Source organism: Myxine glutinosa, chromosome 12 (genome assembly GCF_964187855.1).
Source record: "Myxine glutinosa chromosome 12, kmMyxGlut1.1, whole genome shotgun sequence".
Taxonomy (NCBI): Eukaryota; Metazoa; Chordata; class Myxini; order Myxiniformes; family Myxinidae; genus Myxine; species Myxine glutinosa.
In genome coordinates, this window is record NC_136272.1 from 3,279,232 (window position 1) to 3,306,945 (window position 27,714).

General features: G+C 43.8%; 1 protein-coding gene across 1 annotated transcript in view; it reads left to right on the forward strand.

The window, feature by feature from the left end:
* Positions 1-23,150, forward strand: part of LOC137438283 (semaphorin-5A-like) — a 109,224-nt gene extending 86,074 nt beyond the window's left edge. The window contains exon 8 of the mRNA XM_068133414.2: positions 21,498-23,150. Coding sequence (XP_067989515.2) covers positions 21,498-21,602 — 105 coding nt within the window. The 3' untranslated portion in view covers positions 21,603-23,150. The remainder of the gene's footprint in view (positions 1-21,497) is intronic.
* Positions 23,151-27,714: the final 4,564 nt, after the last annotated feature.

Below are 27,714 nucleotides of genomic sequence, written 5' to 3' on the forward strand. Positions count from 1 at the left end.
GAAGTTGGAATTTCAAACAAGGTGGATCTGGGGTGAATTAGCGGGGGTAGAAAAGATCAAGGTTTTGGATGGGGGAAGATAAGAGATGGTGGTGAACAGCTGTTTTAAAGACCTGGAGGGAGGAGTGGGATTGAAGGGAGTGAGGGAGTTTGTTCCAGAGGCGGGAGAAAAGAGGAATGAAAGAGTGAAGGTGAGCAGAGAGCCGAGATTTTGGCAGTTTAACCATCAGAGGGTTGCTGGCAGATCTTGTGCGACCTGTAGGAATATTTGGGGGACAGAGCACAGAGAGAGCTGGGGGTGCAAGGCCGGAGAGGAGTCGGTAGAAGACAGAAAGACCACCTTACCTGCCTGCGGTGAGTGAGTGAAAGGCCCTCAGAGATAGCTTCATCGCGGGAGATTCCAATAATTCTGAAAGCTTTGGTTTCAACAGCGTGAAGCCGAGCTAGGTGTGAGGCAGGAGCACCGGCCCATAGGGGAGAACAGTATTCCATTGAGCTGCGGATGAAAGCCTTGTATGTGGTGAGGAGCTCAGGTGTGCCGAGGAAGGACTTCGCACGACGGAGGATGCCCAGTCGGCGACTGGCTTTGGAGGCCAGCTTGGAAATGTGGTTTTCCCAAGAAAGATCATGGCAGATAGTGAGACCCAAAATCTTGAGCGACAGAACTTCTTGGAGAGGATTGTTGAGAAAGTAGATGGGAGGGTTGTCCAGTCGATCTTTTCGGAGAGACATAGTAAGAGTGTGAGATTTGTCAGGATTGAAAGACAGGTTCCACTTGTTTGACCAGTCTGTGATTTTGTCCAGGTCTCCAGAGAGTGAGGAGGCAGCAGACTGCCGATCTGAGGGAAGAGGAATGGAGCGGCAGAGAGTGGAGTCATCAGCAAAGAGATATAGAGGATTTTCGAGAGAGTCAGAGAGATCATTGATGAAGACCAGAAAAAGCACGGGGCCCAGAACACTGCCTTGGGGAACTCCAGCCTGAACAGGAAGAGGAGATGAGAGAAACCCATTCAGGGCCACACGTTGACGACGACTAGAGAGGAAGTCCGCCAGCCATGCGTGGAGATTTCCATGGATACCAAAGGAGGAGAGTTTGGTGAGCAGAGCGGGGTGCCAGACCGTGTCGAAGGCACGTGATATGTCGAGGGAGACAGCTCTAATTTCCTGTTTGGCATTGAGGACCTCCATCCATTGTTGAGACAGCAGAAGCAGCATGTCCAGAGTAGAGTGACCTGGTCTGAAACCAAATTGATGATCAGAGATCAAGCCATTGGAGAAGAGGAAAGATTTCATATCCGAAGCAATGATGGATTCCATGACTTTGCTGATAATTGGGAGAAGGCTGATTGGTCTGTAGTTGCTAGGATCTGTTTTTGCACCTTTTTTGTGCAAAGCGGTGATGTTGGCTGATTTCCAAGCAGATGGCAGTTGACCTTGAGCAAAAGAGAGGGTGAAGAGAACAGAGAGAGGGTGAGATAGAGCAGCAGAGCAGGATTTTAGGACCCGTGGGCTGATGCCGTCGGGTCCAGTTGCAGAATCAGAGTCGAGGGTTGACAGAAACTTTTCCACCTTGTCAGGAGGAAAGGACACTGAGTCCAGGAGCAGCAGGGTACGACTGGGTATGGTGGGTACAGAGAGGGATGGGTTTGGGACACAAGATTTAGAGGCAAACACAGAGTTGAGGCATTCAGCTTTTTCACGTGCGGAGTCAGCTGTGTAGCCGTTTGAGGTAAGGGAGGGGATGGAGGGGGAACAAACACCAGAAACGGATTTGACCAGACGCCACCAGGATTTGGAAGAGGGAGACAGATAAGAGAGTTCGGTCTTGAGAACGGAGAGATATTGTTTCCTGGCTCTCCTGAGGGTGGACACACACTTGTTTCGGGCTTTGTGAAAGGAAATGAGATTTCCTTCCGTTGGATTTGCTTTCCAGGAGACGAAGGCAAGTTGTTTCTGGGCAACAGCCTCACCACAAGATTCCGTGTACCATGGACGGGAGGAAGGGTATGACAACTGAAGACGAGATGGGATAAATCTGTGCATGAGAGAGAGCAATTTACTTTGGAAGAATTCCCAGGATGAGTTGATGTCAGAGGTGGTAGAGATGGGAGACCAGTCCAGATGATTGATGGCTGCTTGAAGACCGTGCCAGTTGGCCTGAGTGAAATGCCAGACTCGTCGACGCTGAGCAGGCTCCCTGAGGATGGTCAGAGAGATGTCCACTTTAACAAGGACATGATCAGATGATCCGATCGGAGCAGAAGAAGAGCAGCAGACATTTTCAGGGAAGTTAGTCATAACCAAGTCCAGAAGAGAAGATGTTCCGTTGACTGAGATCCGGGTCGGGAAATTGACAGATTGTGTCAGTCCCAGTGAGTCGCAGAAGTCCTTTGCTGAAGAGCCATGGCTGGTGAGAGAGGTACCCACACCCAGCCAACTGGCATGGTGACAATTGAAATCACCACATATGAGGAAGAGAGAGTTGGGATGAGTAGATAGAAGTTGGTCCATATCATCAGACAGCGAGATGTAGATGGAGTCATCACTGTTTGGTGGACGGTACAACACACATATGAACAAGAGGTGGGAGCGAAGGGGAAGCCGTAGCCAGAGGTATTCCTGGGGGTGGGGTGGAGAGAGTGCAGTGCAGGGCGAGTGAGGAAGAGAGTTTTTGATAAAGATAGCAACCCCGCCTCCAGGACGAGGCTCAGGTCTATCATACCGGAGGAGGGAGTAGCCCGGGAGAGATACTATGGAATCAGAGACATCATAAAGGAGGAAAGTTTCTGTTAAGCAGATCACGTCTGGTTTGACAGAAGCAACCTGTATGGAGAGATCAGTTAAGTTTGAACGAAGGCCCCGGATGTTTGAGGTCCATACCGTTAATGAAGAGGAAGGGGGAGCATCAGATACAGAACAGGGGGGAGGAGGGGTAGGGTAAGATGTGGAAGAGGTGGAAGAGATAGGGAGAGCTGTTGAAGGTGTGTCAGAGATTTCAGAATAGCTCGGAGAAAGGGAAGGATGGGGCGGACAAAAGGTTTGATGGTGATTGGGTGAGCCACAATGAGGTGTTATTTGAGGAGGGGGAAGAGCGAGGCAGAAGGTTGGGGGAGATGGAGGTGAGAGTTTGAAGGGGGAAGAAGCGGGGAGGACGCTTTGAGGAGGGGGAGTGAGAGGGGGGAAATTGAGAAGCAATGAGGGTGGGGAGATTTGAAGGGGAGGGGTGAGGGGGGAGTTTGGGAGGGAAGGGACAAGGGGAGGGATTTGAAAGGGATGGGATATGGGGGAGATTTGGAGGGGAGGGGTGAGGCAGGAGTCTAGGAGGGGAGGGGCGAGGGGGCGTCTTGGCAGGGAGGGGTGAGGGGGTAGTTTAGGAGGGAGGGGGCAAGGGGGGAGATTTGAAAGGGATGGGTGATGGGGAAGATTTGGAGGGGAGGGGTGATGGGGAAGATTTGGAGGGGAGGGGTGATGGGGAAGATTTGGAGGGGAGGGGTTATGGGGAAGATTTGGAGGGGAGGGGTGAGATTGGATTTTTGAAAGTGTACAATTTATGGGAAACGAACATTTATTGCAAAATGAGTTTCTTGTGACCTTCGAGTTAAAAATACGTTTAAGGACGCTGGATGGAGGATGGAGTGCAGGAGAGTTTAGGGAATGTAGAAAAAAGGCACTATAGATGGATATTTTTTTTGGGATGAATTGATTTGGTGAGCAAGTCGAAAGCAGCCTTTTAAAGAAGAAGAAGAAAAAGGTGTTATAAAATATGACGGAATACATAACTTGAGGGGAAAGTGTAAACATTGAAGGTTAATGAGTGAAAACTATCTGGGGAAATGGGGGAGAAACACGTGGTCGAAGAACGAACGAACGAATAAGAATGAATAAACGAATGAGAACAGAGAAGGAAATGTTTTTTTTTTTTTTTTTTTTTTTTTTTTTTTGAGTTGAGATTTACACAAGGAAGTAGGCTATGGGTGAAAAGCCTGGGAATACAGAGAACGAAAGTTATTGGATCACAAACGACGGACCGCTGAGAGAAAAACAAAGCCTCAAGGTTGTACAGTGCACACTGTACAAGGCCTCAAGACACGACACGGCAAACAGACGATCAATTTATGAAAGATAAACACCGAGAAACAACCAAAGTTGCACACAATAACTTCACACACCGAAAGATAAATACAGTTTCGACAAAATACAATTGTGAACAGACTTAACTTCGAAAAACGTGGAGACCGTGTGGAGCTTCGAAAATCCCTCCCACCGTCTCCGAGATCTCGCGAGATCCCGTTGATCTGCCGCAATGAAGGCCTAATCATTGTCTGAGGTATCGGTCAGCACTGGTACCCTTGATCTTAGTTTACCCTATGAACTTGTCTTCCTTTTGGTATACAGACATCCTCTTTTCCAATGTCCCATCCGTCCACACTTGAAACACCGGTTTCTGTCGTTGCCTGGTCTGTGCACCTGTGCACTTGTATTGCTGGGCTGCATCTCTACATCCCTACATCCCTGAGTTGCCACTGCAATCTCTCGTTATCTCCTGAAACACGAAAAATTCTCTGTACCGTCCTTTTTGGGGAGACAACTGGAAATCAGATGGGACAACTGTCACTTTCATTCCTAATTTCGAGGGCAGTTGTGCATTTGTCTCCTCCACTGTATCCTGTACCCTTTTTATTTTAAGTTCTAGATCCGTTATCCGTTCTTGCTGTTCCCGTTGTCTGGATTCACCATCCCAAAGATGGAATGCAAGCCAGTCTACCGTTAGATTCTGTCTCTCTCTGGCTTTCAATCTTTGTTCCAATCTTTCCAATCGACTTCGCTCAAATGTACCCTCTCTTGGAAACTCCTCATCATGTCCCTTTGTCCACAAATACCAATTCTCGACCTGCCTTATAGCTTCGGCACCATAACGGTCGTACATATGATGTGTACAAGTACCTTTTTGTGGAATCTCTGGTTGTCCTTGTGTATTCTTGCAGGCTCCATTTCTCATTTTGCCTTTTATCAAAGTAGCATTGGATGTGTTGTAGTTTGTTCCTCTAAAGCTTCTCTGGTACCTCCAGGAAGGATCTCTCCACCTGTTCAACCGGTGATTATGGGAATGTTACATATTTATGGGAATGTATGTGAATTCCTATTCAGGTCTTTGCTTATCAATGTGTCGTCGATTAAGGGTTGTTGTGGTTGGAGGGTCAGGAGCCCTTCTGAAAAAGAGACCGGAAACGGAAGAAGAAAAGACACGAGGAAGAGAAGCGACGAGGATTCTTCTTCCTCGCCCCGCTCCGACGAAAGGTGGGATCGATCTTGCGCCGCGTGGAAAAGCGGCGTTCCCAAGCCCGTCTGGCGAGAGGAGTTACCGGGACGTGTACCTACCCGGTGGAGACGTCAAGTTGCCATGGGGCCGTGCACCGACCCAGCGTCTGGCACCGTTCGCGGCACCGTCTACAAAGACGCGTACGGGTCGCACGTTGGGGCCTAACACGCGTTGCAAGCGGCGTGTGGCTTTTGCTTGCTTTACCGTACCCGCTTCGCGTGGCCACGAGGGGGGCTGCAGCCGGGGTTCCCGGTACGATACATGCCCGGTGGAAACACGTCCACCCGGGGTTCGTTCAACCGCCCGAGTGCGGCGACGCCGACCATCATCTTGGTCAGGAGGGGCCCAGAGACATTGTGAGGGACAGAGACCAAAAGGGGGTCGTGAGTACAAAAGGGGACACACATATATAAGATGGCCATCTTAATCATCTAGGGGATTGATTGTGGATTGTGAATTGTTGATGGTTGTTTGTTGTTGATTGCTCGGGGAAAATATCCTTGATTGTAGCATTGAAATTGTATGGTATCATTACCCTTGAAATATATCATTGAAACTCAGTTTTCTCTTGGGTGGAATTCATATGGATTGCGTGGCGAAAGCGCATATGTGATACAACTTTCTGGCGAAGTTCCTCTCACGGTCCGGGGGTCACCGAGACCAGGTAGTCACCGAGGGGACCACGTAACAGAATTGGGGGCTCGTCCGGGATTTAAAATTGTATAACATAATAAAATAATAATTTTATTAATTAAAATTTATTAATTAATTATTAATTGGTAAATTTTTGAGAAATTGTCGTAAAGTCTTGGGTGAAGGTTAACAAGTGTTAACGATAGTCACCATGGCGTTTGTTGCACAGAACTTTGCGGTAACACCTAGTGAGGCACAGTTCCGAGCGTTACTAAAAGCGGACCACTTGAAATTGGCCAAACATTTTAACTTGGAGGTCCGAACTAATTTGAGGAAGGCAGAGTTGCAGACCACGGTGATACAGTCTATAGTGGGATTAGGAACATGGGACGAGTTAGCCTGGCAGTGGCTACCCGAAGAACCAGAAGACGTTGAGCTCCGGAAACTGGAGTTGCAATTATGGAGCCAGGAACGGATTAAAGAAGAAGAAAGGAAAGCAGAAAAGGAAAGAGCAGCAGAAGAAAGGAAAGCAGAAAAGGAAAGAGCAGAAGAAGAAAGGAAAGCAGAAAAGGAAAGAGCAGAAGAAGAAAGGAAAGCAGAAGAGAGGAGAGAAGAGAAACAAGCAGAGGAAAGGAGAGTGGAACGAGAACTCCAGGAAAGGTTAGAAGGGAGAAAAGCAGAGGAGAGGAGAGCTGCAAGGGACCTCGAAGCAGAGGAGAGAAAAGCGGAAAGGGAATTAAAGGAACGTGACATGGAGCTTCAGCAGGAAATTAAATTCAAGGAGCTGGAGTTAATGAGAGAACGGGGAGAGGTACCACCCTTGCTGACGGGGTCGACACCTAACCAGAAAACCTGGGATGTGGGCAGACATGTGAGACTGGTTCCACCGTTCAGTGAAAAGGAAGTCGCGAAATTTTTTCCACACTTTCAGAAAGTGGCTCGACAATTAAACTGGCCGGAGGAGGCCTGGACCATACTAGTGCAAAGTGTGCTGGTGGGAAAAGCTCAAGAGATTTATTCGGCGCTACCAATGGACCAATGTGCAGATTATGAGGTACTGAAGAAGCACATCCTCAAAGCCTATGAGTTGGTTCCGGAAGCTTACAGGCAAAAATTCAGGAATGCCAGGAAGAGGGAGAGTGAGACCCATGTGGAGTTTGCCAGAGTGAAAGAAAACATGTTTGATCGGTGGTGTGAGTCAAAAGGAGTCGGGAAAGACTTCGAAACCTTGCGTGACTTGATCCTGGTGGAGGAATTTCAGCAGTGTGTCCACGAGGACATCAAAGTGTACCTGCAGGAAAAGAAAGTACCAAAGTTGTGGGACGCAGCCACCATGGCAGATGATTATGCCTTAACCCACCGAATAGGGGTCCACGAACCTAACTCCTCGCCTAGATCTCCGCAGGGGAGGTGGGGAACAACAGGTGCAGAGAACGACCATACATGGCGGCGGCCTCGAGAGGATTATGGGGACAGCGCGGATACCCCACCTGTTCGAAATCAGAGGGATGCGGGCCCAAGACCAACTTATATTTCGGGGGGCCCGAGGCAGACCACGAGTTTTTCCTCCGGGCCTACTTGCGCTTTTTGCAAGAAACCTGGACACTTGATGTCCAGTTGTTACCGCATGAAAAGGGAAGACCCAGAGCGGAGTCCGACTATTACGACTCCAAATGCAATGGCCATTGTGAGAAATCGCCATCAAAAGGGTTACCAACCATTTATTTCAGAGGGGTTTGTGTCACTGGATGGAGCCTCGACTAACCGGAGACCGGTTAGGATATTGAGGGACACAGGAGCACATCAATCTTTAATGCTTGAAGGCATTTTGCCATGGTCCGAGGAGACGGCAACGGGGGATAGTGTTCGTTTACAGGGGATCGGGGGCGGTGTTAGTGCTCCACTTCATGTCATCAATTTGGAGTCCGATTTGGTGTCAGGACCGGTCACCGTCGGTTTACAAGCCACGCTTCCTGTAGAGGGTGTATCTGTGGTTATCGGGAATGATTTGGCCGGGGGTCAAGTTTATGGTAACCTGAGGGTTGGTAAAGAGCCCAGCAGGGAAAATAACACCACACCAGCTCGGGATGGCGACAAAAGTACCAAGTTATTTGTAGGGGGACTGAACTTCAAAACAGAGGAAGAAGTTCTGACCTCTGTCTTCAACAGATATGGGCCGCTGGTGGAAGTGCGGTTGGTAAGAGACAGGGAAACGCAACAGTCAAGAGGGTTCGGCTTTGTCACGTTTGCAAGCACAAAAGACGCCAGAGAGGCAGAGAAGAATTGGAATGGCAAGGATTTGGAGGGTCGGACCATAACAGTAGGGAAGGCATTTCGTAGGCGTCGAGAGGTCTACAGGAGAGGACAACTGGGCGGTAGTTTTGGTGGTGGCCGCAATCAATATTATTATGGAGGCTCCCTGAGTTACGGCAGCTCCCGAAGGAAGGATTGTCAAAGTAGTGGCCGAGAAGGAGACCGCTATTCATGGGACTACAGGGACAAGCGGTCCCACCATAATTATTAGGGAAGTTCTGAGAAGTTGAAGCACTGAATGCGGCGGAGCCGCCGAGCCAAGATTCCTACACGGATTAACCGTGAACGCCATTCCTAAAGGCGTCCATGTAGTGAACTTTCATGCACGGACTAACCGTGAACTCCACGTTCCTCAAGGCGCCCATGTAGAGAACTTTCCTGCACGGACTAACCGTGAACTCCACATTCCTAAAGGCATCCATGTAGTGAATACTCGGCTTGGCCTCCCGGAAAAAGTGCTATCAAGTTGCTTAACTTTGGATCTTTGATCAACCCCTTAACCTTCATTCACAAGAAACTGACAGTCAAAGTCAGAGGGTCATGAGATGGAGTTTGGCTTGGCAGGAGTCCAACGGGAAATTGAACATGTAAAGGGCAGGGACAATGTCGTTGCTGGTGCTTAGTCCAGAGTGAGTTTATCTGGGGGGGTTGTGGTGAAATTTTGGTTGCTTTATTTTTAAGTGATAACTGTGCCCGGGGGGAACTGATAATGTGGGGGGGGTTGAGTTATCTGGTTGGTTTATCCAAGTTGGCCGGCAAAGAAAGTTTTCGCTGGGTTCAAACTTTCTTTCTTGAAGGGGGGGAGTGTTACATATTTATGGGAATGTATGTGAATTCCTATTCAGGTCTTTGCTTATCAATGTGTAGTCGATTAAGGGTTGTTGTGGTTGGAGGGTCAGGAGCCCTTCTGAAAAAGAGACCGGAAACGGAAGAAGAAAAGACACGAGGAAGAGAAGCGACGAGGATTCTTCTTCCTCGCCCCGCTCCGACGAAAGGTGGGATCGATCTTGCGCCGCGTGGAAAAGCGGCGTTCCCAAGCCCGTCTGGCGAGAGGAGTTACCGGGATGTGTACCTACCCGGTGGAGACGTCAAGTTGCCGTGGGGCCGTGCACCGACCCAGCGTCTGGCACCGTTCACGGCACCGTCTACAAAGACGCGTACGGGTCGCACGTTGGGGCCTAACACGCGTTGCAAGCGGCGTGTGGCTTTTGCTTGCTTTACCGTACCCGCTTCGCGTGGCCACGAGGGGGGCTGCAGCCGGGGTTCCCGGTACGATACATGCCCGGTGGAAACACGTCCACCCGGGGTTCGTTCAACTGCCCGAGTGCGGCGACGCCGACCATAATCTTGGTCAGGAGGGGCCCAGAGACATTGTGAGGGACAGAGACCAAAAGGGGGTCGTGAGTACAAAAGGGGACACACATATATAAGATGGCCATCTTAATCATCTAGGGGATTGATTGTGGATTGTGAATTGTTGATGGTTGTTTGTTGTTGATTGCTCGGGGAAAATATCCTTGATTGTAGCATTGAAATTGTATGGTATCATTACCCTTGAAATATATCATTGAAACTCAGTTTTCTCTTGGGTGGAATTCATATGAATTGCGTGGCGAAAGCGCATATGTGATACAACTTTCTGGCGAAGTTCCTCTCACGGTCCGGGGGTCACCGAGACCAGGTAGTCACCGAGGGGACCACGTAACAGTTACCTTATTCAAACACACCGTCACTAAGGCTTTCAAGCAAGCCACCACTAAAACAATTGCCAATATAACTACTAACCCAACAAACAAGTTTGCTACTCCTTGTATATATTCATACCTATGACATAATTATATGTCGATGACATTCAACATTATATACCAAACTAACAAGCTTCCTAAAAGGTAAATAAAGAAAATCCCTTAATATGTAACATAAATCAGATTATTTGTCTTACCCTTATCCCCCTATCTCCCGGGGTTGAACTCAATCCCCTGATCATGAGTGTAGTTGTGATACATTTTTCACTCATGTTGTATTAATATCAGCAGGTAATTGTATGTCATGTAGGCAAATAAATGTCACTATCCCAAGTAGGAATATCACATGTTGAAAATGTAATGTTTATCAATGCAAGGGGTGTTAAAATGTAATTCAAATGACTGTAAATCACGACTATCATTTATCTGCCACTGAATGTTCTGCTGGGCTGCTAGGTGCAGCCTCATTTTCTGTGGGATCGTCCACCTTAGCCCCATGTGCTTGCTTGCAATGAGAGGCATGAATCCAACTTTCTATTTTGGGTCCATATTTGTTTCTATTCTTATCAATCTCCTATGGTTTATCATTTCGTTCCAAGATACCGCAACCAAAGGTTTTAACCAAAGCTCTACCAAACTATTTCCAATTTGAACAAAAAATGCCAGTGAAACAATGATTCGAAGAATTAACTTCAAGGGGTCAATAAATTTATTCTATAGCCAGATCTAATTTTCCCATCCAATAGTTTGCCTTGCCACATGTCATATTATAACACTTTAATAAACCTTCGAAAAATGTTTCCCATCTCAACAAATTTCCTTTTTACAAATAGCCATGTGTAACTTACGTATTTAACTACAATTTCCTCTCAATTTGTTTGGCCTAGCTGGCCGCAAAAGTGGCTGCCAGCATGCAGTACCGTTCTTTATCTACCAAGGAAGTGCTCGTCCACACAAGACCTCTACCAAAATGTTGTTTGTAAAAACAAATCTGGGATTTCTGATTACATGGATGCACACTCTCAGGACATTTTCAGGCTGCTGTTAACAATCCACTACGATAAATTAATTCCTTTACCCACAATCAAATAATTAGTACAAATTGAGGATATTATCTCTATCACATTCTTTTATAGATTCATTATGTTGGATCTAATTTTTTCCAATAATTTTCCACTGCTGTAAGGAAGAACAATAGCTCTCATAAGTCTTAGTAATATCGTACTTAATTTGCCCAGCATCGAATAATTTATTTACTATCCTTTCTTATCTGTTAACCAGTGACTTTGTTTGAACTCCAGAACTGAAAACCCACAATAGTTCAAACCAGCAAAATTTTCTTTACTATTTTCCCATATCATCTATGCCTAAACCACATCCATACATACAGCACAATTTATATGCTGATAAAATTAAAGTTTATATATATAAAAATCCATGAGCAGAGTACTCTGGGAAGTCAGTGTAAGACCTCTCCAAAATTTGGCTAATTTTGTACTCCCACATTTTAATGAAGCTCATATCCATAAATAGCTTTGATTCTCATAAAAATTCGATCACAATGGAATCCCAAGATTACTCCCAATTTTTACTATTAATGAATAGCTGCTCATAACTCAGCAAATCAAATCTTTATTCTCCATCTCCCTTGACAAAAGTGATAATTTTCATAATCAAATTATATTTCTATTTTTTTTATTTTTTTTTATTTTTATGAATTCTCTCGATATGCGATCCCTTCCCCATGGAACTATCTATTTTTCAGACAAGGCACACTGTCGGTGTCAACAATCTTGTAAGATTGATACACAAAAACAAAAACAACAAACACAAACATTGATACACAAAACACACACACACGCATGCATTATGCATATTTGTTTGCGTTGGAACCATTATTTACAGATCAGGTTGAGTGTCAGTTTTATTTCATTTTCATAAAATTTGTCCTTCAATTTTATAAATGCTAATACGCAAATGGACCAAAAAGTTTATTTTTTAGAAAACCCCTATGATGTCACATTGAAATTACCCTTTCAGTTCCCACCATAATTTATCCAAATTTGACTACACATCCATTTGCATGTCAGTCGACCACTGACCTATCAATCATGCGGAACACTAGTCCGAAATTCCCACCTGATCATCATGTGACTCTTGTCACTTGGTTTCAAAAATTTGCAAAGCAATTGTTCCAACTTTTGTAAATTTAAAATTTTGTGCCCAACATAAAAGATCCAATTTCGGCATTTGATCAATTAATTACTAATTTGCTTACAAGCAAAAGAAAAAATGAATAATTCTTGCTCCGAAAACCTTTTCAGACACAAGAATCATCGACAGTTATTCATGTTTGTCCAGTAATCTAATCTGTTGAGGTCAATCGTCATTTGGGACCTGCCGCAATGAAGGCCTAATCATTGTCTGAGGTATCGGTCAGCACTGGTACCCTTGATCTTAGTTTACCCTATGAACTTGTCTTCCTTTTGGTATACGGACATCCTCTTTTCCAATGTCCCATCCGTCCACACTTGAAACACCGGTTTCTGTCGTTGCCTGGTCTGTGCACCTGTGCACTTGTATTGCTGGGCTGCATCTCTACATCCCTGAGTTGCCACTGCAATCTCTCGTTATCTCCTGAAACACGAAAAATTCTCTGTACCGTCCTTTTTGGGGAGACAACTGGAAATCAGATGGGACAACTGTCACTTTCATTCCTAATTTCGAGGGCAGTTGTGCATTTGTCTCCTCCACTGTATCCTGTATCCTTTTTATTTTAAGTTCTAGATCCGTTATCCGTTCTTGCTGTTCCCGTTGTCTGGATTCACCATCCCAAAGATGGAATGCAAGCCAGTCTACCGTTAGATTCTGTCTCTCTCTGGCTTTCAATCTTTGTTCCAATCTTTCCAATCGACTTCGCTCAAATGTACCCTCTCTTGGAAACTCCTCATCATGTCCCTTTGTCCACAAATACCAATTCTCGACCTGCCTTATAGCTTCGGCACCATAACGGTCGTACATATGATGTGTACAAGTACCTTTTTGTGGAATCTCTGGTTGTCCTTGTGTATTCTTGCAGGCTCCATTTCTCATTTTGCCTTTTATCAAAGTAGCGTTGGATGTGTTGTAGTTTGTTCCTCTAAAGCTTCTCTCGTACCTCCAGGAAGGATCTCTCCACCTGTTCAACCGGTGATTTCCAGAGAATCTCTCTCACCTGTGGCTTTTGCACAATCCAATCTCACAGATCAGTATTTGCAGATGAGCCAGAGGGTCAGTATGAAATGGGTGAATCCTCAGGTGTCCGCTCTGTTGAAGGGGAAATCATACAATGGTAACCGCACATATATATCTATATATATAAACTCACCACCTTGCTCAATTTTCCAAGGTTGTCTTCACATTGATAATATCTCACAAAGATATCAAAGCTTCTTTCTTGAGACCGCATTTTCATCAATCAAACGATCAATATATTCAATTAAATTTATTCAATTCAATTTATCCAGTTAAATTTATTCAATTAAATTCAATCAATTAGATTCAATCAATCAACAATTCAATCAATTATTCAATTTCAATTAATTCATCAATATTCATCAATAAATCAAATTAATCATTTTGGATGACTCCTTGCATAAGCCCTTTCCCCAATGATGTCAGGACAGGTCCATCCATTGACTGAGATCGAATCTCATCGGTCGTCACCTCTGGTTCATACCTCATGTCAATTGATGAATCACCATCCTGTCCTAGGGTCATATCTGACATATTTCCCCATTTTGCCTGGTCTCCACAAATTTTCTTTGCAACCACTAAAGGCAACTCATCCTTCATTCGTGAGACAGCCAAAATGGATGGCAGATATTAAAGTTCATTGGGAAAAATATCTCATCATTTTTCTTTTAATAGTACCCAAAATCTCTTGGCAATATAAATTTCGTAAAACTCCTGAAATAAGACTGTAAAATTCCTTCAATCATGCTAAATTTTGAAAGTCCATCGCTTGTAACACCCAATTTATCCCATAGGGCTTGAAAGTTCTTTCCCAAGTTCATGCAATCATTCTGCATTTGAACCCTATGATATCATTCATAATAATCATCATGATTTTATAGTCATGGTCCTATCACCATCATCTATTTAAAACGAACATTTCCTTTATCACCACAGCTATGTGGTATAATCAACAATAGAATAAGACTGTACATAGCAACAGGCTACCTCATGGCCACTTAGTATACCTATTGACAATAAGTCATAACAATATCGAATAATCATTGAACAATTCAAAAATCGCTTCCACTGCTGCAGCCGCAGCATTCGTCATTTTGTCTGCTCAACCGCGTGACCAAAACGAAATAAAGGAAGCTCAACCATTACACAGCGCTTTTAATGGCGCATGCCATAGGAACTCAATGCAATTTCGACTCGGCCAGAAAACGAGCAAATTTTGCAGGATGTTAACTGGAATTAGTCGTGAAAATATATCCAAAATACACAAAAATACACACCCACAAAAATAAACAACAAAACCCAAACAAACCCAAGGTCGACCATATTACACAATTAAATTACACATTAAATTACTCATTAAATTACTCATTAAATTACTCATTAAATTACTCATTAAATTAACTTACATTGTTTCAGCATTGTATTGATTGCTGAAATGTTCATGGGTTTGAACACACCTTAAAAGAGGTATGCTTTGCGGTGTTGCCCACCTACCACGTTGAATTAAATTACATCATTTCAGCATTGTATTGATTGCTGAAATGTTCATGGGTTTGAACACACCTTAAAAGAGGTATGCTTTGCGGTGTTGCCCACCTACCACGTTTAATTAAATTACATCATTTCAGCATCGTATTGATTGCTGAAATGTTCATGGGTTTGAACACACCTTAAAAGAGGTATGCTTTGCGGTGTTGCCCACCTACCACGTTGAATTAAATTACATCATTTCAGCATCGTATTGATTGCTGAAATGTTCATGGGTTTGAACACACCTTAAAAGAGGTATGCTTTGCGGTGTTGCCCACCTACCACGTTTAATTAAATTACATCATTTCAATTTAAAAAAACATCGCTTCTACTGCTCCAGCCGCAGCATTCGTCACTTTGTCTGCTCATCCGCATGACCAAAACGAAATAAAGGGAGCTCAACCATTACACAGCGCTTTTAATGGCGCATGCCATAGGAACTCAACGCAATTTCGACTCGGCCAGAAAACGAGCAAATTTTGCAGGATGTTAACTGGAATTAGTCGTGAAAATATATCCAAAATACACAAAAAATACACACCCACACAAATAAACAACATTTATTCCGTTCAACAGAACAAACATTTCCTATATCATGACATGCATGTCTTCAAAATTATATGACCAAGAGAAAAAGTAAAACCAATTAAAAACTGCGGGCAGTGATGATCCGGGGACCATACCGCTCCATCCTGATTGGACGAGTGCGTGCTAGAGTCGTTAACAACGACAGTCCAGATCCGATTGTTCAAAATTTCAACTCAATCGATCGAAAAATGAACGCAGGGATGCATTTTAAAGGTGCAGTGGCACTAACTGAGTTGCCACGAATATGGCCACGAAATTGCCAATATGGCCATCACAAAATATTTTCCTTAATCAATTGGCTCATAGCATAACCAATCTGCAAGTATCTCATCCGAAGATGTATCTCTGAGGAATTTTAATTAAATAAGTCATTTATAAATCAACGAGTTAATTTATTAAATGATTAATCAATAAATCAAAATTTTCCTTGACAGCCACATCACTTGGTCAGTGTCATGTCCAAATATCAGCTTCCTTACTCAAAAGGTGCCTGAGTTAATGTAATGTAATTACTGTAATAAGATTACTGCAATTACTGTAATGATTACTGTAATTACTGTAATTACCGGAACTGTAATTACTGTAATTACCTCAGGTAATTACTGTAATGTAATTAACTGTAATGTAATACGAAATGTAATTAATTAAATAAGTACTTCCTTAATCGCTAATAATTAAATAACTCGTGAATTCTTATCCGATTTACTTAACATTTGAGTGTCCCCAAAACGTTGGAGCAAAACGTTGCAACAACGAAAGTGAAACGTTGTAGCGACGTTGTGGGAACGTTAGCAAAACCCAACATTTGAATGTTCCCAAAACGTTGGAGCAAAACGTTGCAACAACGAAAGTGAAACGTTGTGGCGACGTTGTGGAAACGTTAGCAAAACCCAACATTTGAATGTTCCCAAAACGTTGGAGCAAAACGTTGCAACAACGAAAGTGAAACGTTGTGGCGACGTTGTGGAAACGTTAGCAAAACCCAACATTTGAATGTTCCCAAAACGTTGGAGCACAACGTTGCAACAACGAACAAAAATCCTTAATTTTCATTCGATTTTACTTGAAATTTGAAATTGGATTTACATATCAGTCAATTAGTTCGATTGAATTCCCATTGATCATGTCCGGCCTTGTACATTCCACGAATCCCGCACCAAATTTTCTCATACTCACTCAAATTACATCCATTTCACATATCTGTTCATGAAATTTCACAAATGATCACAAGTAATTATCACATTGCAATGACCTCTAAACATTCCTAAACCAATAAGCTAGTCTGGCGATGCCAAATACCCCACACCCCTGTCATCCCAGAAGTCACTGTTTGCCACAACCATTATTTGGAAGTCTTTTGCTGTCAAAACACAATTTCTCTGCTGTCAAAGGCCCAAAACCCGGCCTCTGTGACTTCTCAGCCAATTGTCACTTTCTCTTGACAAAAACAAACATCTTCTATATTTATCCCATTAAAATCCCATTAAAATCCCATATCTTGTCACCCTTTGCATTGTTGAAAGCAATTAATTCCATAACTCAATATTACCTCACATCGTTACATCCTTACATCCTTACATCCTTACACCCACTTTTGTCCACAAATCTTTTTAGAAGTGAAACAAAATTTGTCTGTACTTTGTCTCATAGAATCCACAGTACCAGCATCGCAACCTCCCATCTGTCTATACCTTGTCACAACTCCAATTCATTCTTCAAGGCACAACCCAGAGTGATTTGAGAACTATACCCAGAGTTCTATACAATACCCAGTTTCAGAGAGTAAACAATTATATACTTTTTCATTATTTTTCCATTTAACTTGTTCAAAGAACGTTCATTTCGCAAAATCGAACCAACCACAACCTTCGCCATTAATATCTATTGTAAGCGTGCCGAATCAATAAGTATCACTTTTCCTATGAGCCTCGACCAGAGGGTGGTTGTTACTCACAAACACTCATCGCTAGCTGTTCCATTGTCTGTTGATTTTCATTCTGCTGCCGATTTCCATTGAGCCATCAGAGTGGAATTTGGAAGTATTATTTCTCTGAGCTCATGAAAGTGGTGACCCTGTGACATTGGGTGGTTTGCCATTGCTTTTCCACAAAAGCACTTAATTATTGTCTTTCATTCAACCGTGAAGCATGTCTCAAAGGCTTAGTGATGGACCTGGACAAAATTTGATGCAATTTTCATCCAATCGCCATCTTTCATAATAATTCTGGACCGGTATGAGATGGGGTTGTCTGTCATGAATTTATTTGTTGATCAAACGAGTTTTAGACATGGCGGGAAAACTGAAAAAAAATTATTTATTTAAAACGGGTGTACACGATTGTACACGTGTACGGACCTTACCGAACCTTACCGAACCGGCAAACAAATCGCCTCATGGTGCACTTCATGAGCCGATTTGCCTGCAGACCAGAGTAAGGCTTTTAATACCCAGCGTATAATGTACATATCCTCGCAAGCTCACGAATAATAGAATCATTTAAAACGTTCCATCCTTGGATTTTGTCCGCTTATTCACTATTCCTGATTTGCCATCAAGGACCTCGATCATTCCCCGGCGTACTAACCTCCGCTTTTGTAAATGAGATTTCAACAGGATTACGACTCAAAGGAAAAAGAACGAGCAGACATTTCGTAGGACGTTACCTCGGACGATCGTTAAAATCGTTACATCTTAATCATACAAAAAATGGTTCTTTGGGTAGTAGCCACAGCACCCGGGAGTACCAGCTCAGCAATGGTTCTTTGTGATCCACTACCCAGCACCCTAGACCAACTCAAATGGATCTCTGTGTCGCGAGCACATCACCGGAGCCAAAAGGTCTCATCTGTATCTTCCTTCTGAGGGCTCTCCTGCACCAATTGTGCGTGGAGAAGCCCACACACCAAATCCTCCATGTATATACAACATAACTATTCCCAAGTTCGTAAATCATACTGGACAAAAACAAGACACACTCACCTTTAAAGGTCTTGTATGTGTCCAATTGATCTCAGCGGTGCCTCCATATTGTAGTGGAAGTGGTGAGTGAGACTCAAGACGCCAATGGTCGGAAACAGGTTTTACAAAAGGTCATGACTTTATTATTAACTGGTTATTCACTTCATTCCATTACCAAATAATATCGTTTAACTCAATGGACCAGGTTAACTCTATCCGCATAGTCCTTCTTGTTCAGCTGCAGCGCCGAACTCGTGGTACGCGTTCATTCCGTTGTGCAGGGCTTCTGAGGATGAGTGCTCTCTCTCAGCGCTGTTCACAGGGTTCCGTTCCGTTCCGTAGGTCAGAGCTTCTGGTGACAAGTCTCCTGACTCATAGTTTGCTCTGGTTTTTATGGGCCTTGTCGCGCTAATCCCTTCTCCGCTAATGCCCCGAGGTCATGCATGCACCGAGTCCTGGCACCAGCTCGCTCCCCTCCTGCTGCGAGTTCCATTTACCAAACGATAGGGGGGTGCTCCAGCCTGGGGCTGTGACCAGGTGGACAAGAGATTACCATGTTCGTGCACATTCTTGGCATTCATTTACGAAATCGTCTATCTGCTTCGTTACCAGTCTTAATCAATGAGTTACCAGTGCCAATCAATAAGTTACACTGAGTTACACTTCCACAGTATCATGCATAACAGGAAGGTTAACCGCACTCTCAGGAAACTTAAATTAACAAAATCTGTTAAGTTTATAAAGTTAAGTTCTGTTTGTTGGATTACTAAAAGCTATCATTCAGTGCAGGAATACAAGCAACAGCAATCACTTTTCGTTTAATAAAGATTTTTTTGAAAGCAAGCACTTTTGTTATCATTGTAGCAAAAAAGGGAGAGGTATCTTATCTAGGCCTAGCCCTGGGGGTCCCTGGAATGTTTTATTGGACACATGGGGGCTGCGGAGGCAAAAAGGTTGATAAACTCTGTTTTAGGCAAATGTGTGATATTGTAAATCTCCATAGTAACTGATTTTAGTTATTTATTTATTTGTATACAAGGTCAAGGCTCGTTGAAGAGCTAGAAACTGTATGGATCAGAATGCTACAGAACAAAAACAGCAGAGAGAAGGGGCAAACACCAAGAGCAGAGATTAAGGATTAATGGGAGTATTATTACATTTTAAAATATTTTTTCCTGTGATTCTGAAGGGAATTTTTTTTTAAAACACACACAGGAACATGTACAACCCTTTATTCGAAGCATATATAAAAGTTCATGCATTAAAACGTTTTTATAACAATGTTATAGCGAAACAAACAATCATACTGGTCCCGGGTTAATATGACCCATGAATGCGTTAATGTGACTTTTTTTTGTAAACAAAATACCAAAATCCTGAAATATAAAAAAACAACACAAACACAGAACCATTTAGTAAACTTCATATTGAAGCATTCATGAAAGGATATAAACCTTTTTATAGCAAAGTTATTGCAAAACCAAAATCATTCCGGGCCTTTCACTTCATTCCAGAGTCCTGGTGTTGGCTTAGCGGTTAGGGTGCTGGCTTGGGATCCTAGGATCCTGGCTTTGAATCGTGGTCGATCGCTGAATTAACGCCAGGGGGTTGACTCAGCCTGTCATCCTTCCGAGGTCAGCAAATTGAGTACCAGCTTGCTGGGATGAATGATCCCGGTGTGTACCCCGATTTAGAATAGGTACACCGTATCCTTGCACATCGTAAAAGGCGACTAAGGGTTGACGTCGGGAAGGGCATCCGGCCATAAAAAAAAACATTGCCTCAAACAGGGAACCATGATTGTCATGGGGCCCGCAAGGCTAACCCCCGTTCTAGCGGGGAAAATGGCCTTAAAACTATCATTCATTCATTCATTTATTCATTCATTCAACATGACCCATGAACGCATCTAAGGGTTAATGACTGAAGCCTGAGTCCTGTACATACCATGGGCTTCACAAGTCCCGTGACGCCTTTCGGATCCAACCTTTCAATATTTGATGATCCCTTTAGTGGTCGCTTTGGGTGTTTTACACTGAAGGGAAAACTTCTCGGGAGGTTATGGCCATTGTGAATATGACATCTCCAATGATGCATTTGGCTTCGCATAGCACTAACATATCGGCCATATGATTTTTCAGGTTCCAATTGTGGGTGGAGTCAGGCTAGCTCTCCAACCAATTGGTACACAGGAGCGTTATTCACGGTCATGGATGAATGGACGAACAAGATTATTATTACATCAATGTATTAGTCATAAATAACTAAGTAGGACAATGCCTTCCAGAACAGCGTTTGTCTGTCTGTATGTCACCACAAATGTTCACCAATCAGAGCTGAGGATCTGGTCACATGACAGGGGGACACCTTTAGTAACCAGTACAGTTGCATATTTTATTAAAACGAAATAAAATGACCTTCTGTGGAACGTTTTGGTGTCCCAACACATGTCGTAAGGTAGGAAGGAGATTTCAGAAATTCCTCAATACAATTATGATTTTGAAATGTGATCGACACGGCCCTTGCTCCCGAATCCGGAAGTGAACAGATGACGACTGTTCGGTGGTTTGATAATATCTCAATATAATCCTGATTTAACATTATATTTTGATATATTTATACTGTAGTATTAATTTGTGATTGGAATGATGAATGATCCTGTTTGGAATGAAAATGTAGAGATATTGAGTTTAAAGCACAATGAGGAAATGATGTAAGGGCTTCCATCCGTAACATTCGCGGATTCCCCATTTGCAGTTTCACCATTGACTGGATATAGCAACATTCACACTGGGTACGTTTTTTGTCCAAGTCCTTCACGAACCTATTGTCAATACCTGACATTTGACTGAAGGTGGCGCAGGAATGTGGGATTTATTGGATCATCGTTTGCCATGCACTGTTTTTTCCCCCAAGTCATTCACAAACCGGCTGTCTTTGCCTGAAATCAAATTATTTTTTAATACTTTCATTATTTTAATGCATTAAGTATCAAACAAGTCCGGCTACGCTGCTGTTAGACTTGTTAATACTATAATGGAAAGTAAAAAAAACGTTTTTATGAAGTTCAGATATAGTAATTCTCCATTGTGTTTACCTTTAAGCATTGGTATTTGTTTTGTGTTGGTTTGTTATTATAATTCCACTAATTGTCCTTGTTTGAATCCTCTCCACAGGGCTATCATGATGTGAGAAGAGAGGAAATCCATTCAAGTTTAGAAAGCAAGCTGAACACCTCACCATCCGAGGCCCCTGCAGGTGATACCACCTCTGACATGTGATGCCAGAACCTACGTACAGGGCCAAAAGGCCTTATTGATGATAAAAGAATGGAGCAGAATCATGCTTTGCAAAAACCTGAGGCCAACAGAGGCTGTGTGCATGATGTGTTCAGGGTGCCTGAGCAGCCACGGGCACAAATCAGTTTTTATTGCCAGTTCCTTGCCGTGAAACACCAAAAACTCATGGAGAGTTGAGGATGAAAATTAAGTGGTGCACAATGGAACGTCATTGGCAGGCTTCAAGAAGACCGACAGCAATGTCTGTCATTTCGATTGGCTCAATCCAATATAGCAACTGAACTCCAGACTCCTGTATCCATGCATTGCTCCACAAAACCAGGCCAATCTGCAGGTAATCCATCTGCAACGAAGCAGGTCTGGAAACTCTCTGGAAACTGTGTGGGCCGCAAACGTACTCATGATGCTGGAAACATCTGGAAATTGTTTGGGCCGCAAACTTCATGATGCTGGAAACATCTGGAAATTGTGTGGGCCGTGCACTTCTTCATGATGCTGGAAACGTCTGGAAGTTGTGTGGGCCGTGCACTTCCTCACGATGCTGGAAACTCGAATTCTACCCATGTTAGGGGTCTGGGTAGTTAAATTGAATATATGGGTGAATGTTTGAATGCTAACTCTTATTTATTGCAGAGAAACATGATATTATTGTTAAAAATGCATCTTCACAATAATGATGTTGTTGTTGTAAATAGAAAGCATCTCGTCTGTTTTTCTCTCCTGCTGGGTTTCTAAGCACATTACTAATTAGTTGTGGTTTATCTCGATGCATTTTGTTCAGTTTCAACAACCAATTATTGTCCCTGCATTGTGATCCAACCACCACTGTGCACAACTCTAACCAAGGAACTTTGCTTGCTGCTGCTTTTATAACTCATGCGCAAATGGACTGTTGGCACACGGAGGGCATACAGTATATATGGGTACAGTGTAGATACAGTCTGTACATGGTACATGGTAGATTTTGCATGTCTTGTTTTGTTGGAGAAATTATTGACAGCTTCAACTGATTGTCTTGTCATGCTTGCGTTGTGTTAACACTTGTGTTTGCGTCAGACGTACCCCCATTACAAGAAGAATGAAGCATGTAGCCATGGAAGCCAAGTCTCCATGACCCATTGCCCAGATACGGTGTACCTACCGTTATCTCTACAATTCCTCATTTTCCCTTTGGCTCTTGGCACCCTCTTTTCCATGTGACATGACATGATGGAGAGACCAGGTTCAGCATTGCACAGACACAATAGGAACGCTCTTCGCAGCAGAGAAAACGTGTGCGTCACTGTTATGAAATCAAGTCGAGACATCGTTTCCAGATATAAGGCTTTATTTAAATCTATCTCCACATACCCAAAAACACAAATTAAAAGAGACTGTTAGAACTACAGAGAATGAATATAATAGCATTTACCACTAATCTATAAGCAAGCAAATAATCATCTAGTATTCCTCTTCATACCTTACTCAAGGGTCTGCTCACAGAATACAGAAACGAAGCCAACACTCTCCTCCTTCCTACACAGCATTCCTTTATATTTCCTACACTTCTACTTCTATAAATTTCATTCCTTCCTCCTACCTACATTTCCTACACTTCTCAATACCATCCCACAACCGGATATTCTTCTTCATATTTCATCACATTCTCCCTCTGTTAAAACACAAGCTAGCAAACAAAATAGCAAATAAACAAGAAATCAACGTAACAGAGTGCAGAGCTCTACCAACCAAAATGAGTAGGCAGTTGGCACATTCTTCGAGCACGGGTCCAATAAATCCCATCAGTCCTTGGATCCCCGGATCTCGCAAAAGGAGGATCATCCTCATCAGACCGCTCTCTTAGAGGGCTTCCTGACACCAACGGGATCTGATCTCCGGGACCTTGACATTATCATTAATCACTTTATCCCCGGTCGATCCTGGCTGTGACTATTTTGACGGGGGAAACTGAGTTTACGTCTCCCTTCTAGTCAACAGCCCGCTGAATTCCTTCTCCGCAAGGCGCGAGATGTCAGACTGACACGGTAGTCTTGCGACTGTCAGTTAACCTAATGTGAGCATACTCCGGATTTGCCTCTCGGATTTCTACGCGATCCACCAACGGCTCATATTTACTTTGTCGGACCGCTCGTCTCAGTAGAGCCGGACCGGCTCCGCCAACCAAGAGGGTAGTGCTTGCCCACTAGCACTACATCACTGAAATTGAAACAAGCACTCATGTGGCATATCATTTGTAGCTGTACAAAGCAGCGACCGTATAGCATGCAGTGCGTCAGGCAGTACGCGCTCCCACTGCTGTGGAGACAAACTGCATGACTTCAAGCTCATTGAGATGGCTCTCCAAATAATCCCATTATACCATTCTACCAAGCCATTGCCTTGAGGATTGTACGCCATGGTACGGCTAGAGGCTACACCTCGATCCTGGAGAAACTGCTTAATTTCTCGAGACAAAAAGGCCGTATATCTTTCCGAGTGAACGAAAGCAGGGTATCCGAACATTAAAAACAATTGCCGAAAACATTCAATCACCGTTGCAGATGACATGTCGACACACGGAAAAACGAACGGAAATTGGGAGTACTTGTCAACAACAGTAAGGATGTATCGGCGCATCCCTGCAGCTGGCAATGGACCTTTTAAGTCCATGTTGAAATGCTCCCAAGGCCTTCCGGCATGAATCAGAGTTCCCATAGGTGGTCTGTAAAAACTCAATTTAAGTTCAGCTTACAAAGACGCCGGACGTCATCTATAGAAAAAGAGAGATTCCTACTCCGCACGAAGTGAACCAATCGTGTGACCCCGGGGTGACAAAGTGAGTCATGAATATCACATAACTCGCCGGTGGTCATTCCTGAACAGACCGGTTGAGATAGAGCATCAACAGCCAGATTATATCATCCCGGTCTATACACAATGTCAAAACTAAAGTCAGCTAAATCAACACGCCAGCGAGGGATCTTCCCATTTTTAATTTTCTGTGAGTGCCGACCGTCATACATGAAAGCGACGGACTGCTGCTCCGTGATCAACTGAAAATGCTTTCCTAGAAGGAAATAGCGCCACCATCTGACCACTTCTACAATTGCATAAGCTTCCTGCTCGATGGCAGAGTGTCGCTTTTCACTAACAGACAGAGTTCGAGAAAAGAATGCAACTGGCCTTCCAGCTTGATTGAGTGTCACCGCGATAACGCAGTCCGAGGCATCTGTCTCGATCATGAAAGGAACAGTCTCGTCAATCGAGGTCACAACAGCACTAGCTATGTCTGTTTTCAGCAGCTGTAATGCAGCCTTTGCGGCCAAGTTCAGTGGAAATATTTTACATTCCACCCGAGCCTCGATCTTGTATACAAAAAAAAAAAAAAAAAAAAAAAAAAAAAAAAAAATGGCCTTATCTTCTCTGAAAATCCTGGCACCCACTTGGAATAATGAGCAAATAACCCCATGACTCTGCGCAACGCAGCACGGTCAACGGGAGGGGCCATCTCGAGCAGAGGTTGCAGCCGAGCGGCGTCAGGTCGTATCTCCCCTCCTGTCACGGTGTACCCCAAGAGATCCACTGTTTTGATGGAATAGTTACACTTATCCTCATTGAAGGTCAACCTGTATTTCTGCGCTACATCCAAGAACTTCTGTAAATTTGAATCATGGTCTACCTGATCTCAGCCACATACTGTGACAATGTTGACATACACGAAAACATATTTTAGCTGTTCTCTAGTTAAGATGTCATCAATCGCCCATTGAAAACAAGTCCCCAGTAGTGACCCCAAAGGGGATTCTACGAAATTGGTATAACCGCGTCGGAGCACAGATTCGGCAATACCATCATCTTAACATCCGAGTACAGTATCTTATTAGCTACCAAGTTCACTACACATAACCCTTTTGAGCTTTGCCATAGCGCCGCTGAGATCATGTACACGTGCTGAGTGGCTGGAACAGTGGGCCAGCCGTGTCTGCGAACAAGATCCTGGCTGACGTAACTTTCACTGCTCCCGGTGTCGATCAAAGCGTCAGCTGCTTCGCCATTGATCACCACAGGAATCACAGCCCTCACCTGGCTGTGAAGTGCAACCCCAGCCGTCCTCAATGCGCACGTGCCTGTGAGCGTCATTTGTCTGGCCTTAGTTCATCGACAGACTTTGGCAAAGTGTCCTTTGTTCCCACAACTGTTGCACAGTGCATCCCGAGCAGGACATTGGCTCCTCAGATGTCTGCGATTTCCGCAAAAGAAACATTTGACCATCATCACAGCAGGAGTCGTGGCAGCCGTGGCAATCGAGCCGCTCTCCTCTGCGTCCGGACTTGCGCCGAGGGAATCCTGGCAAGTGGCATGCGACGGGCAACCTGGCCTAGCGGCGGACTCCGCTTCCGAGCATTTCTCGGCGGTTGCAGCGCTCACCGTCAGATATTGTCGTCTGTATGTCTCAGATTGGATCTGGGCCAGCTGCAGAACCCAGGCCTGTTCGTACGCAACCTGAAAGGTCATAGTCTCGTTCTCTAGCAGCCACTGATGAATAGCAGATGATTGGAGACCAGTAATGAAAGCATCTCGCATTAGATCATTGGTGCCTTTGATATCCGTCTGATCCAGCACTCCGCAGTCCTTTCTGAGTTGTCGTAACTCCTGCGTATACTGCTCCAAAGTCTCCGTCGGCTCTTGCCTGCGCGTAGCAAGCAGATGCTATGCGTAGATAGCGCTTCGTGGTTTGACATAGAGTGCTCGTAGGGCCGTTACAGAATCGGCATAGGTATCACAGTGGGAGAAATAGTCAAAGACAGTGCTGGACACGTTGCAAATGAGGACATTCAACTTCTGTAGGTCCGTAACATCTGGTACGGCTTCCAGGTAGAGTTCTAAGGATCATAACCAGTGTGTCAAATGACGCTCGGCATCGCTTGCATTCGGGTCTCCATCGAATCTCTCCGGTTTGAGAAGTTTATCCATGGCACTTGAGTGTCGAGATGATTTCATAACAATATATTGAAATCTAAGTTGAGACCTCGTTTCCAGATATTAGGCTTTATTGAAATCTATCTCCACATACCCTATAACACAAAATAAAAAGATACTGTTCGAACTACAGAGAAAGAACATAATAGCATTTACCACCAATCTATAAGCAAGCGAATAATCATTTAGTATTCCTCTTCATACCTTACTCAAGTGTCTGCTCACAGAATACAGAAACGAAGCCAACACTCTCCTCCTTCCTACACAGCATTCCTTTATATCCACTTCTCAATACCATCACAAAACAGGATCTTCTTCTTCATATTTCATCACAGTCACTGTGGCAGTAAAGCCCTCATGTTAAAGGGCTGGCACAATCAGTTTTCAATTCTGGCCCAAACAATTTGTTTAAACAAGCTTAACAATTTACTTTGGACACTAGACTTATAAACATGAACCTTACAGTTTATACAAGACTACCGGCTTACAATTGTAAGGCTTGGGATTGAATCGGGCTTATCACCTTTCAAATTCAGGCAGAGCAATTTCCTCAGGCCTATACTGCCTTACAAATCTGGACATTGGGATTAAGTCAGGTGTACTGGCTTGAACATTTCAGCCTTGAAATTTTCTCAGGCCAACTGCTCAAGCCCACTGGCTTAAAAAATAGGCAGGGGCCTATATAAATGTATCCAGGCCTAAAGCAGCTGCCCTGCATCAATTTTATCAAATGATCACTTTGATTTCAGGTGTTTCATGACTGAAGTTATAGCCGATGCTACCTGTCACCAAGCAATGGACGTAACCTTGTATGGATGGGAGTGGGAATTGTTTGGACCAGTTTGTGCTGGTGTGGGCTTGTTTGTGCTGGTGTGGGCTTGTTTGAGCCAGCTTGGGCTTGTTTGTGCTGGTTTGGGCCAGTTTGCGCTAGTTTGTGCTGGTTTGGGCTAGTTTGGGCTTGGTATTTAAAAAAACAACTTTAGTTTCCAAAAACATTCAAGGGACACAATTCATTATATTATTTACTCCTTTGAATGAAGCTACAATTGTTTTGACCATTAAATTATTCTCACCTTTTATCATTTGATCCTTTTATTATTAAAAGATCATTATATTATTTACTCCTTTGAATGAA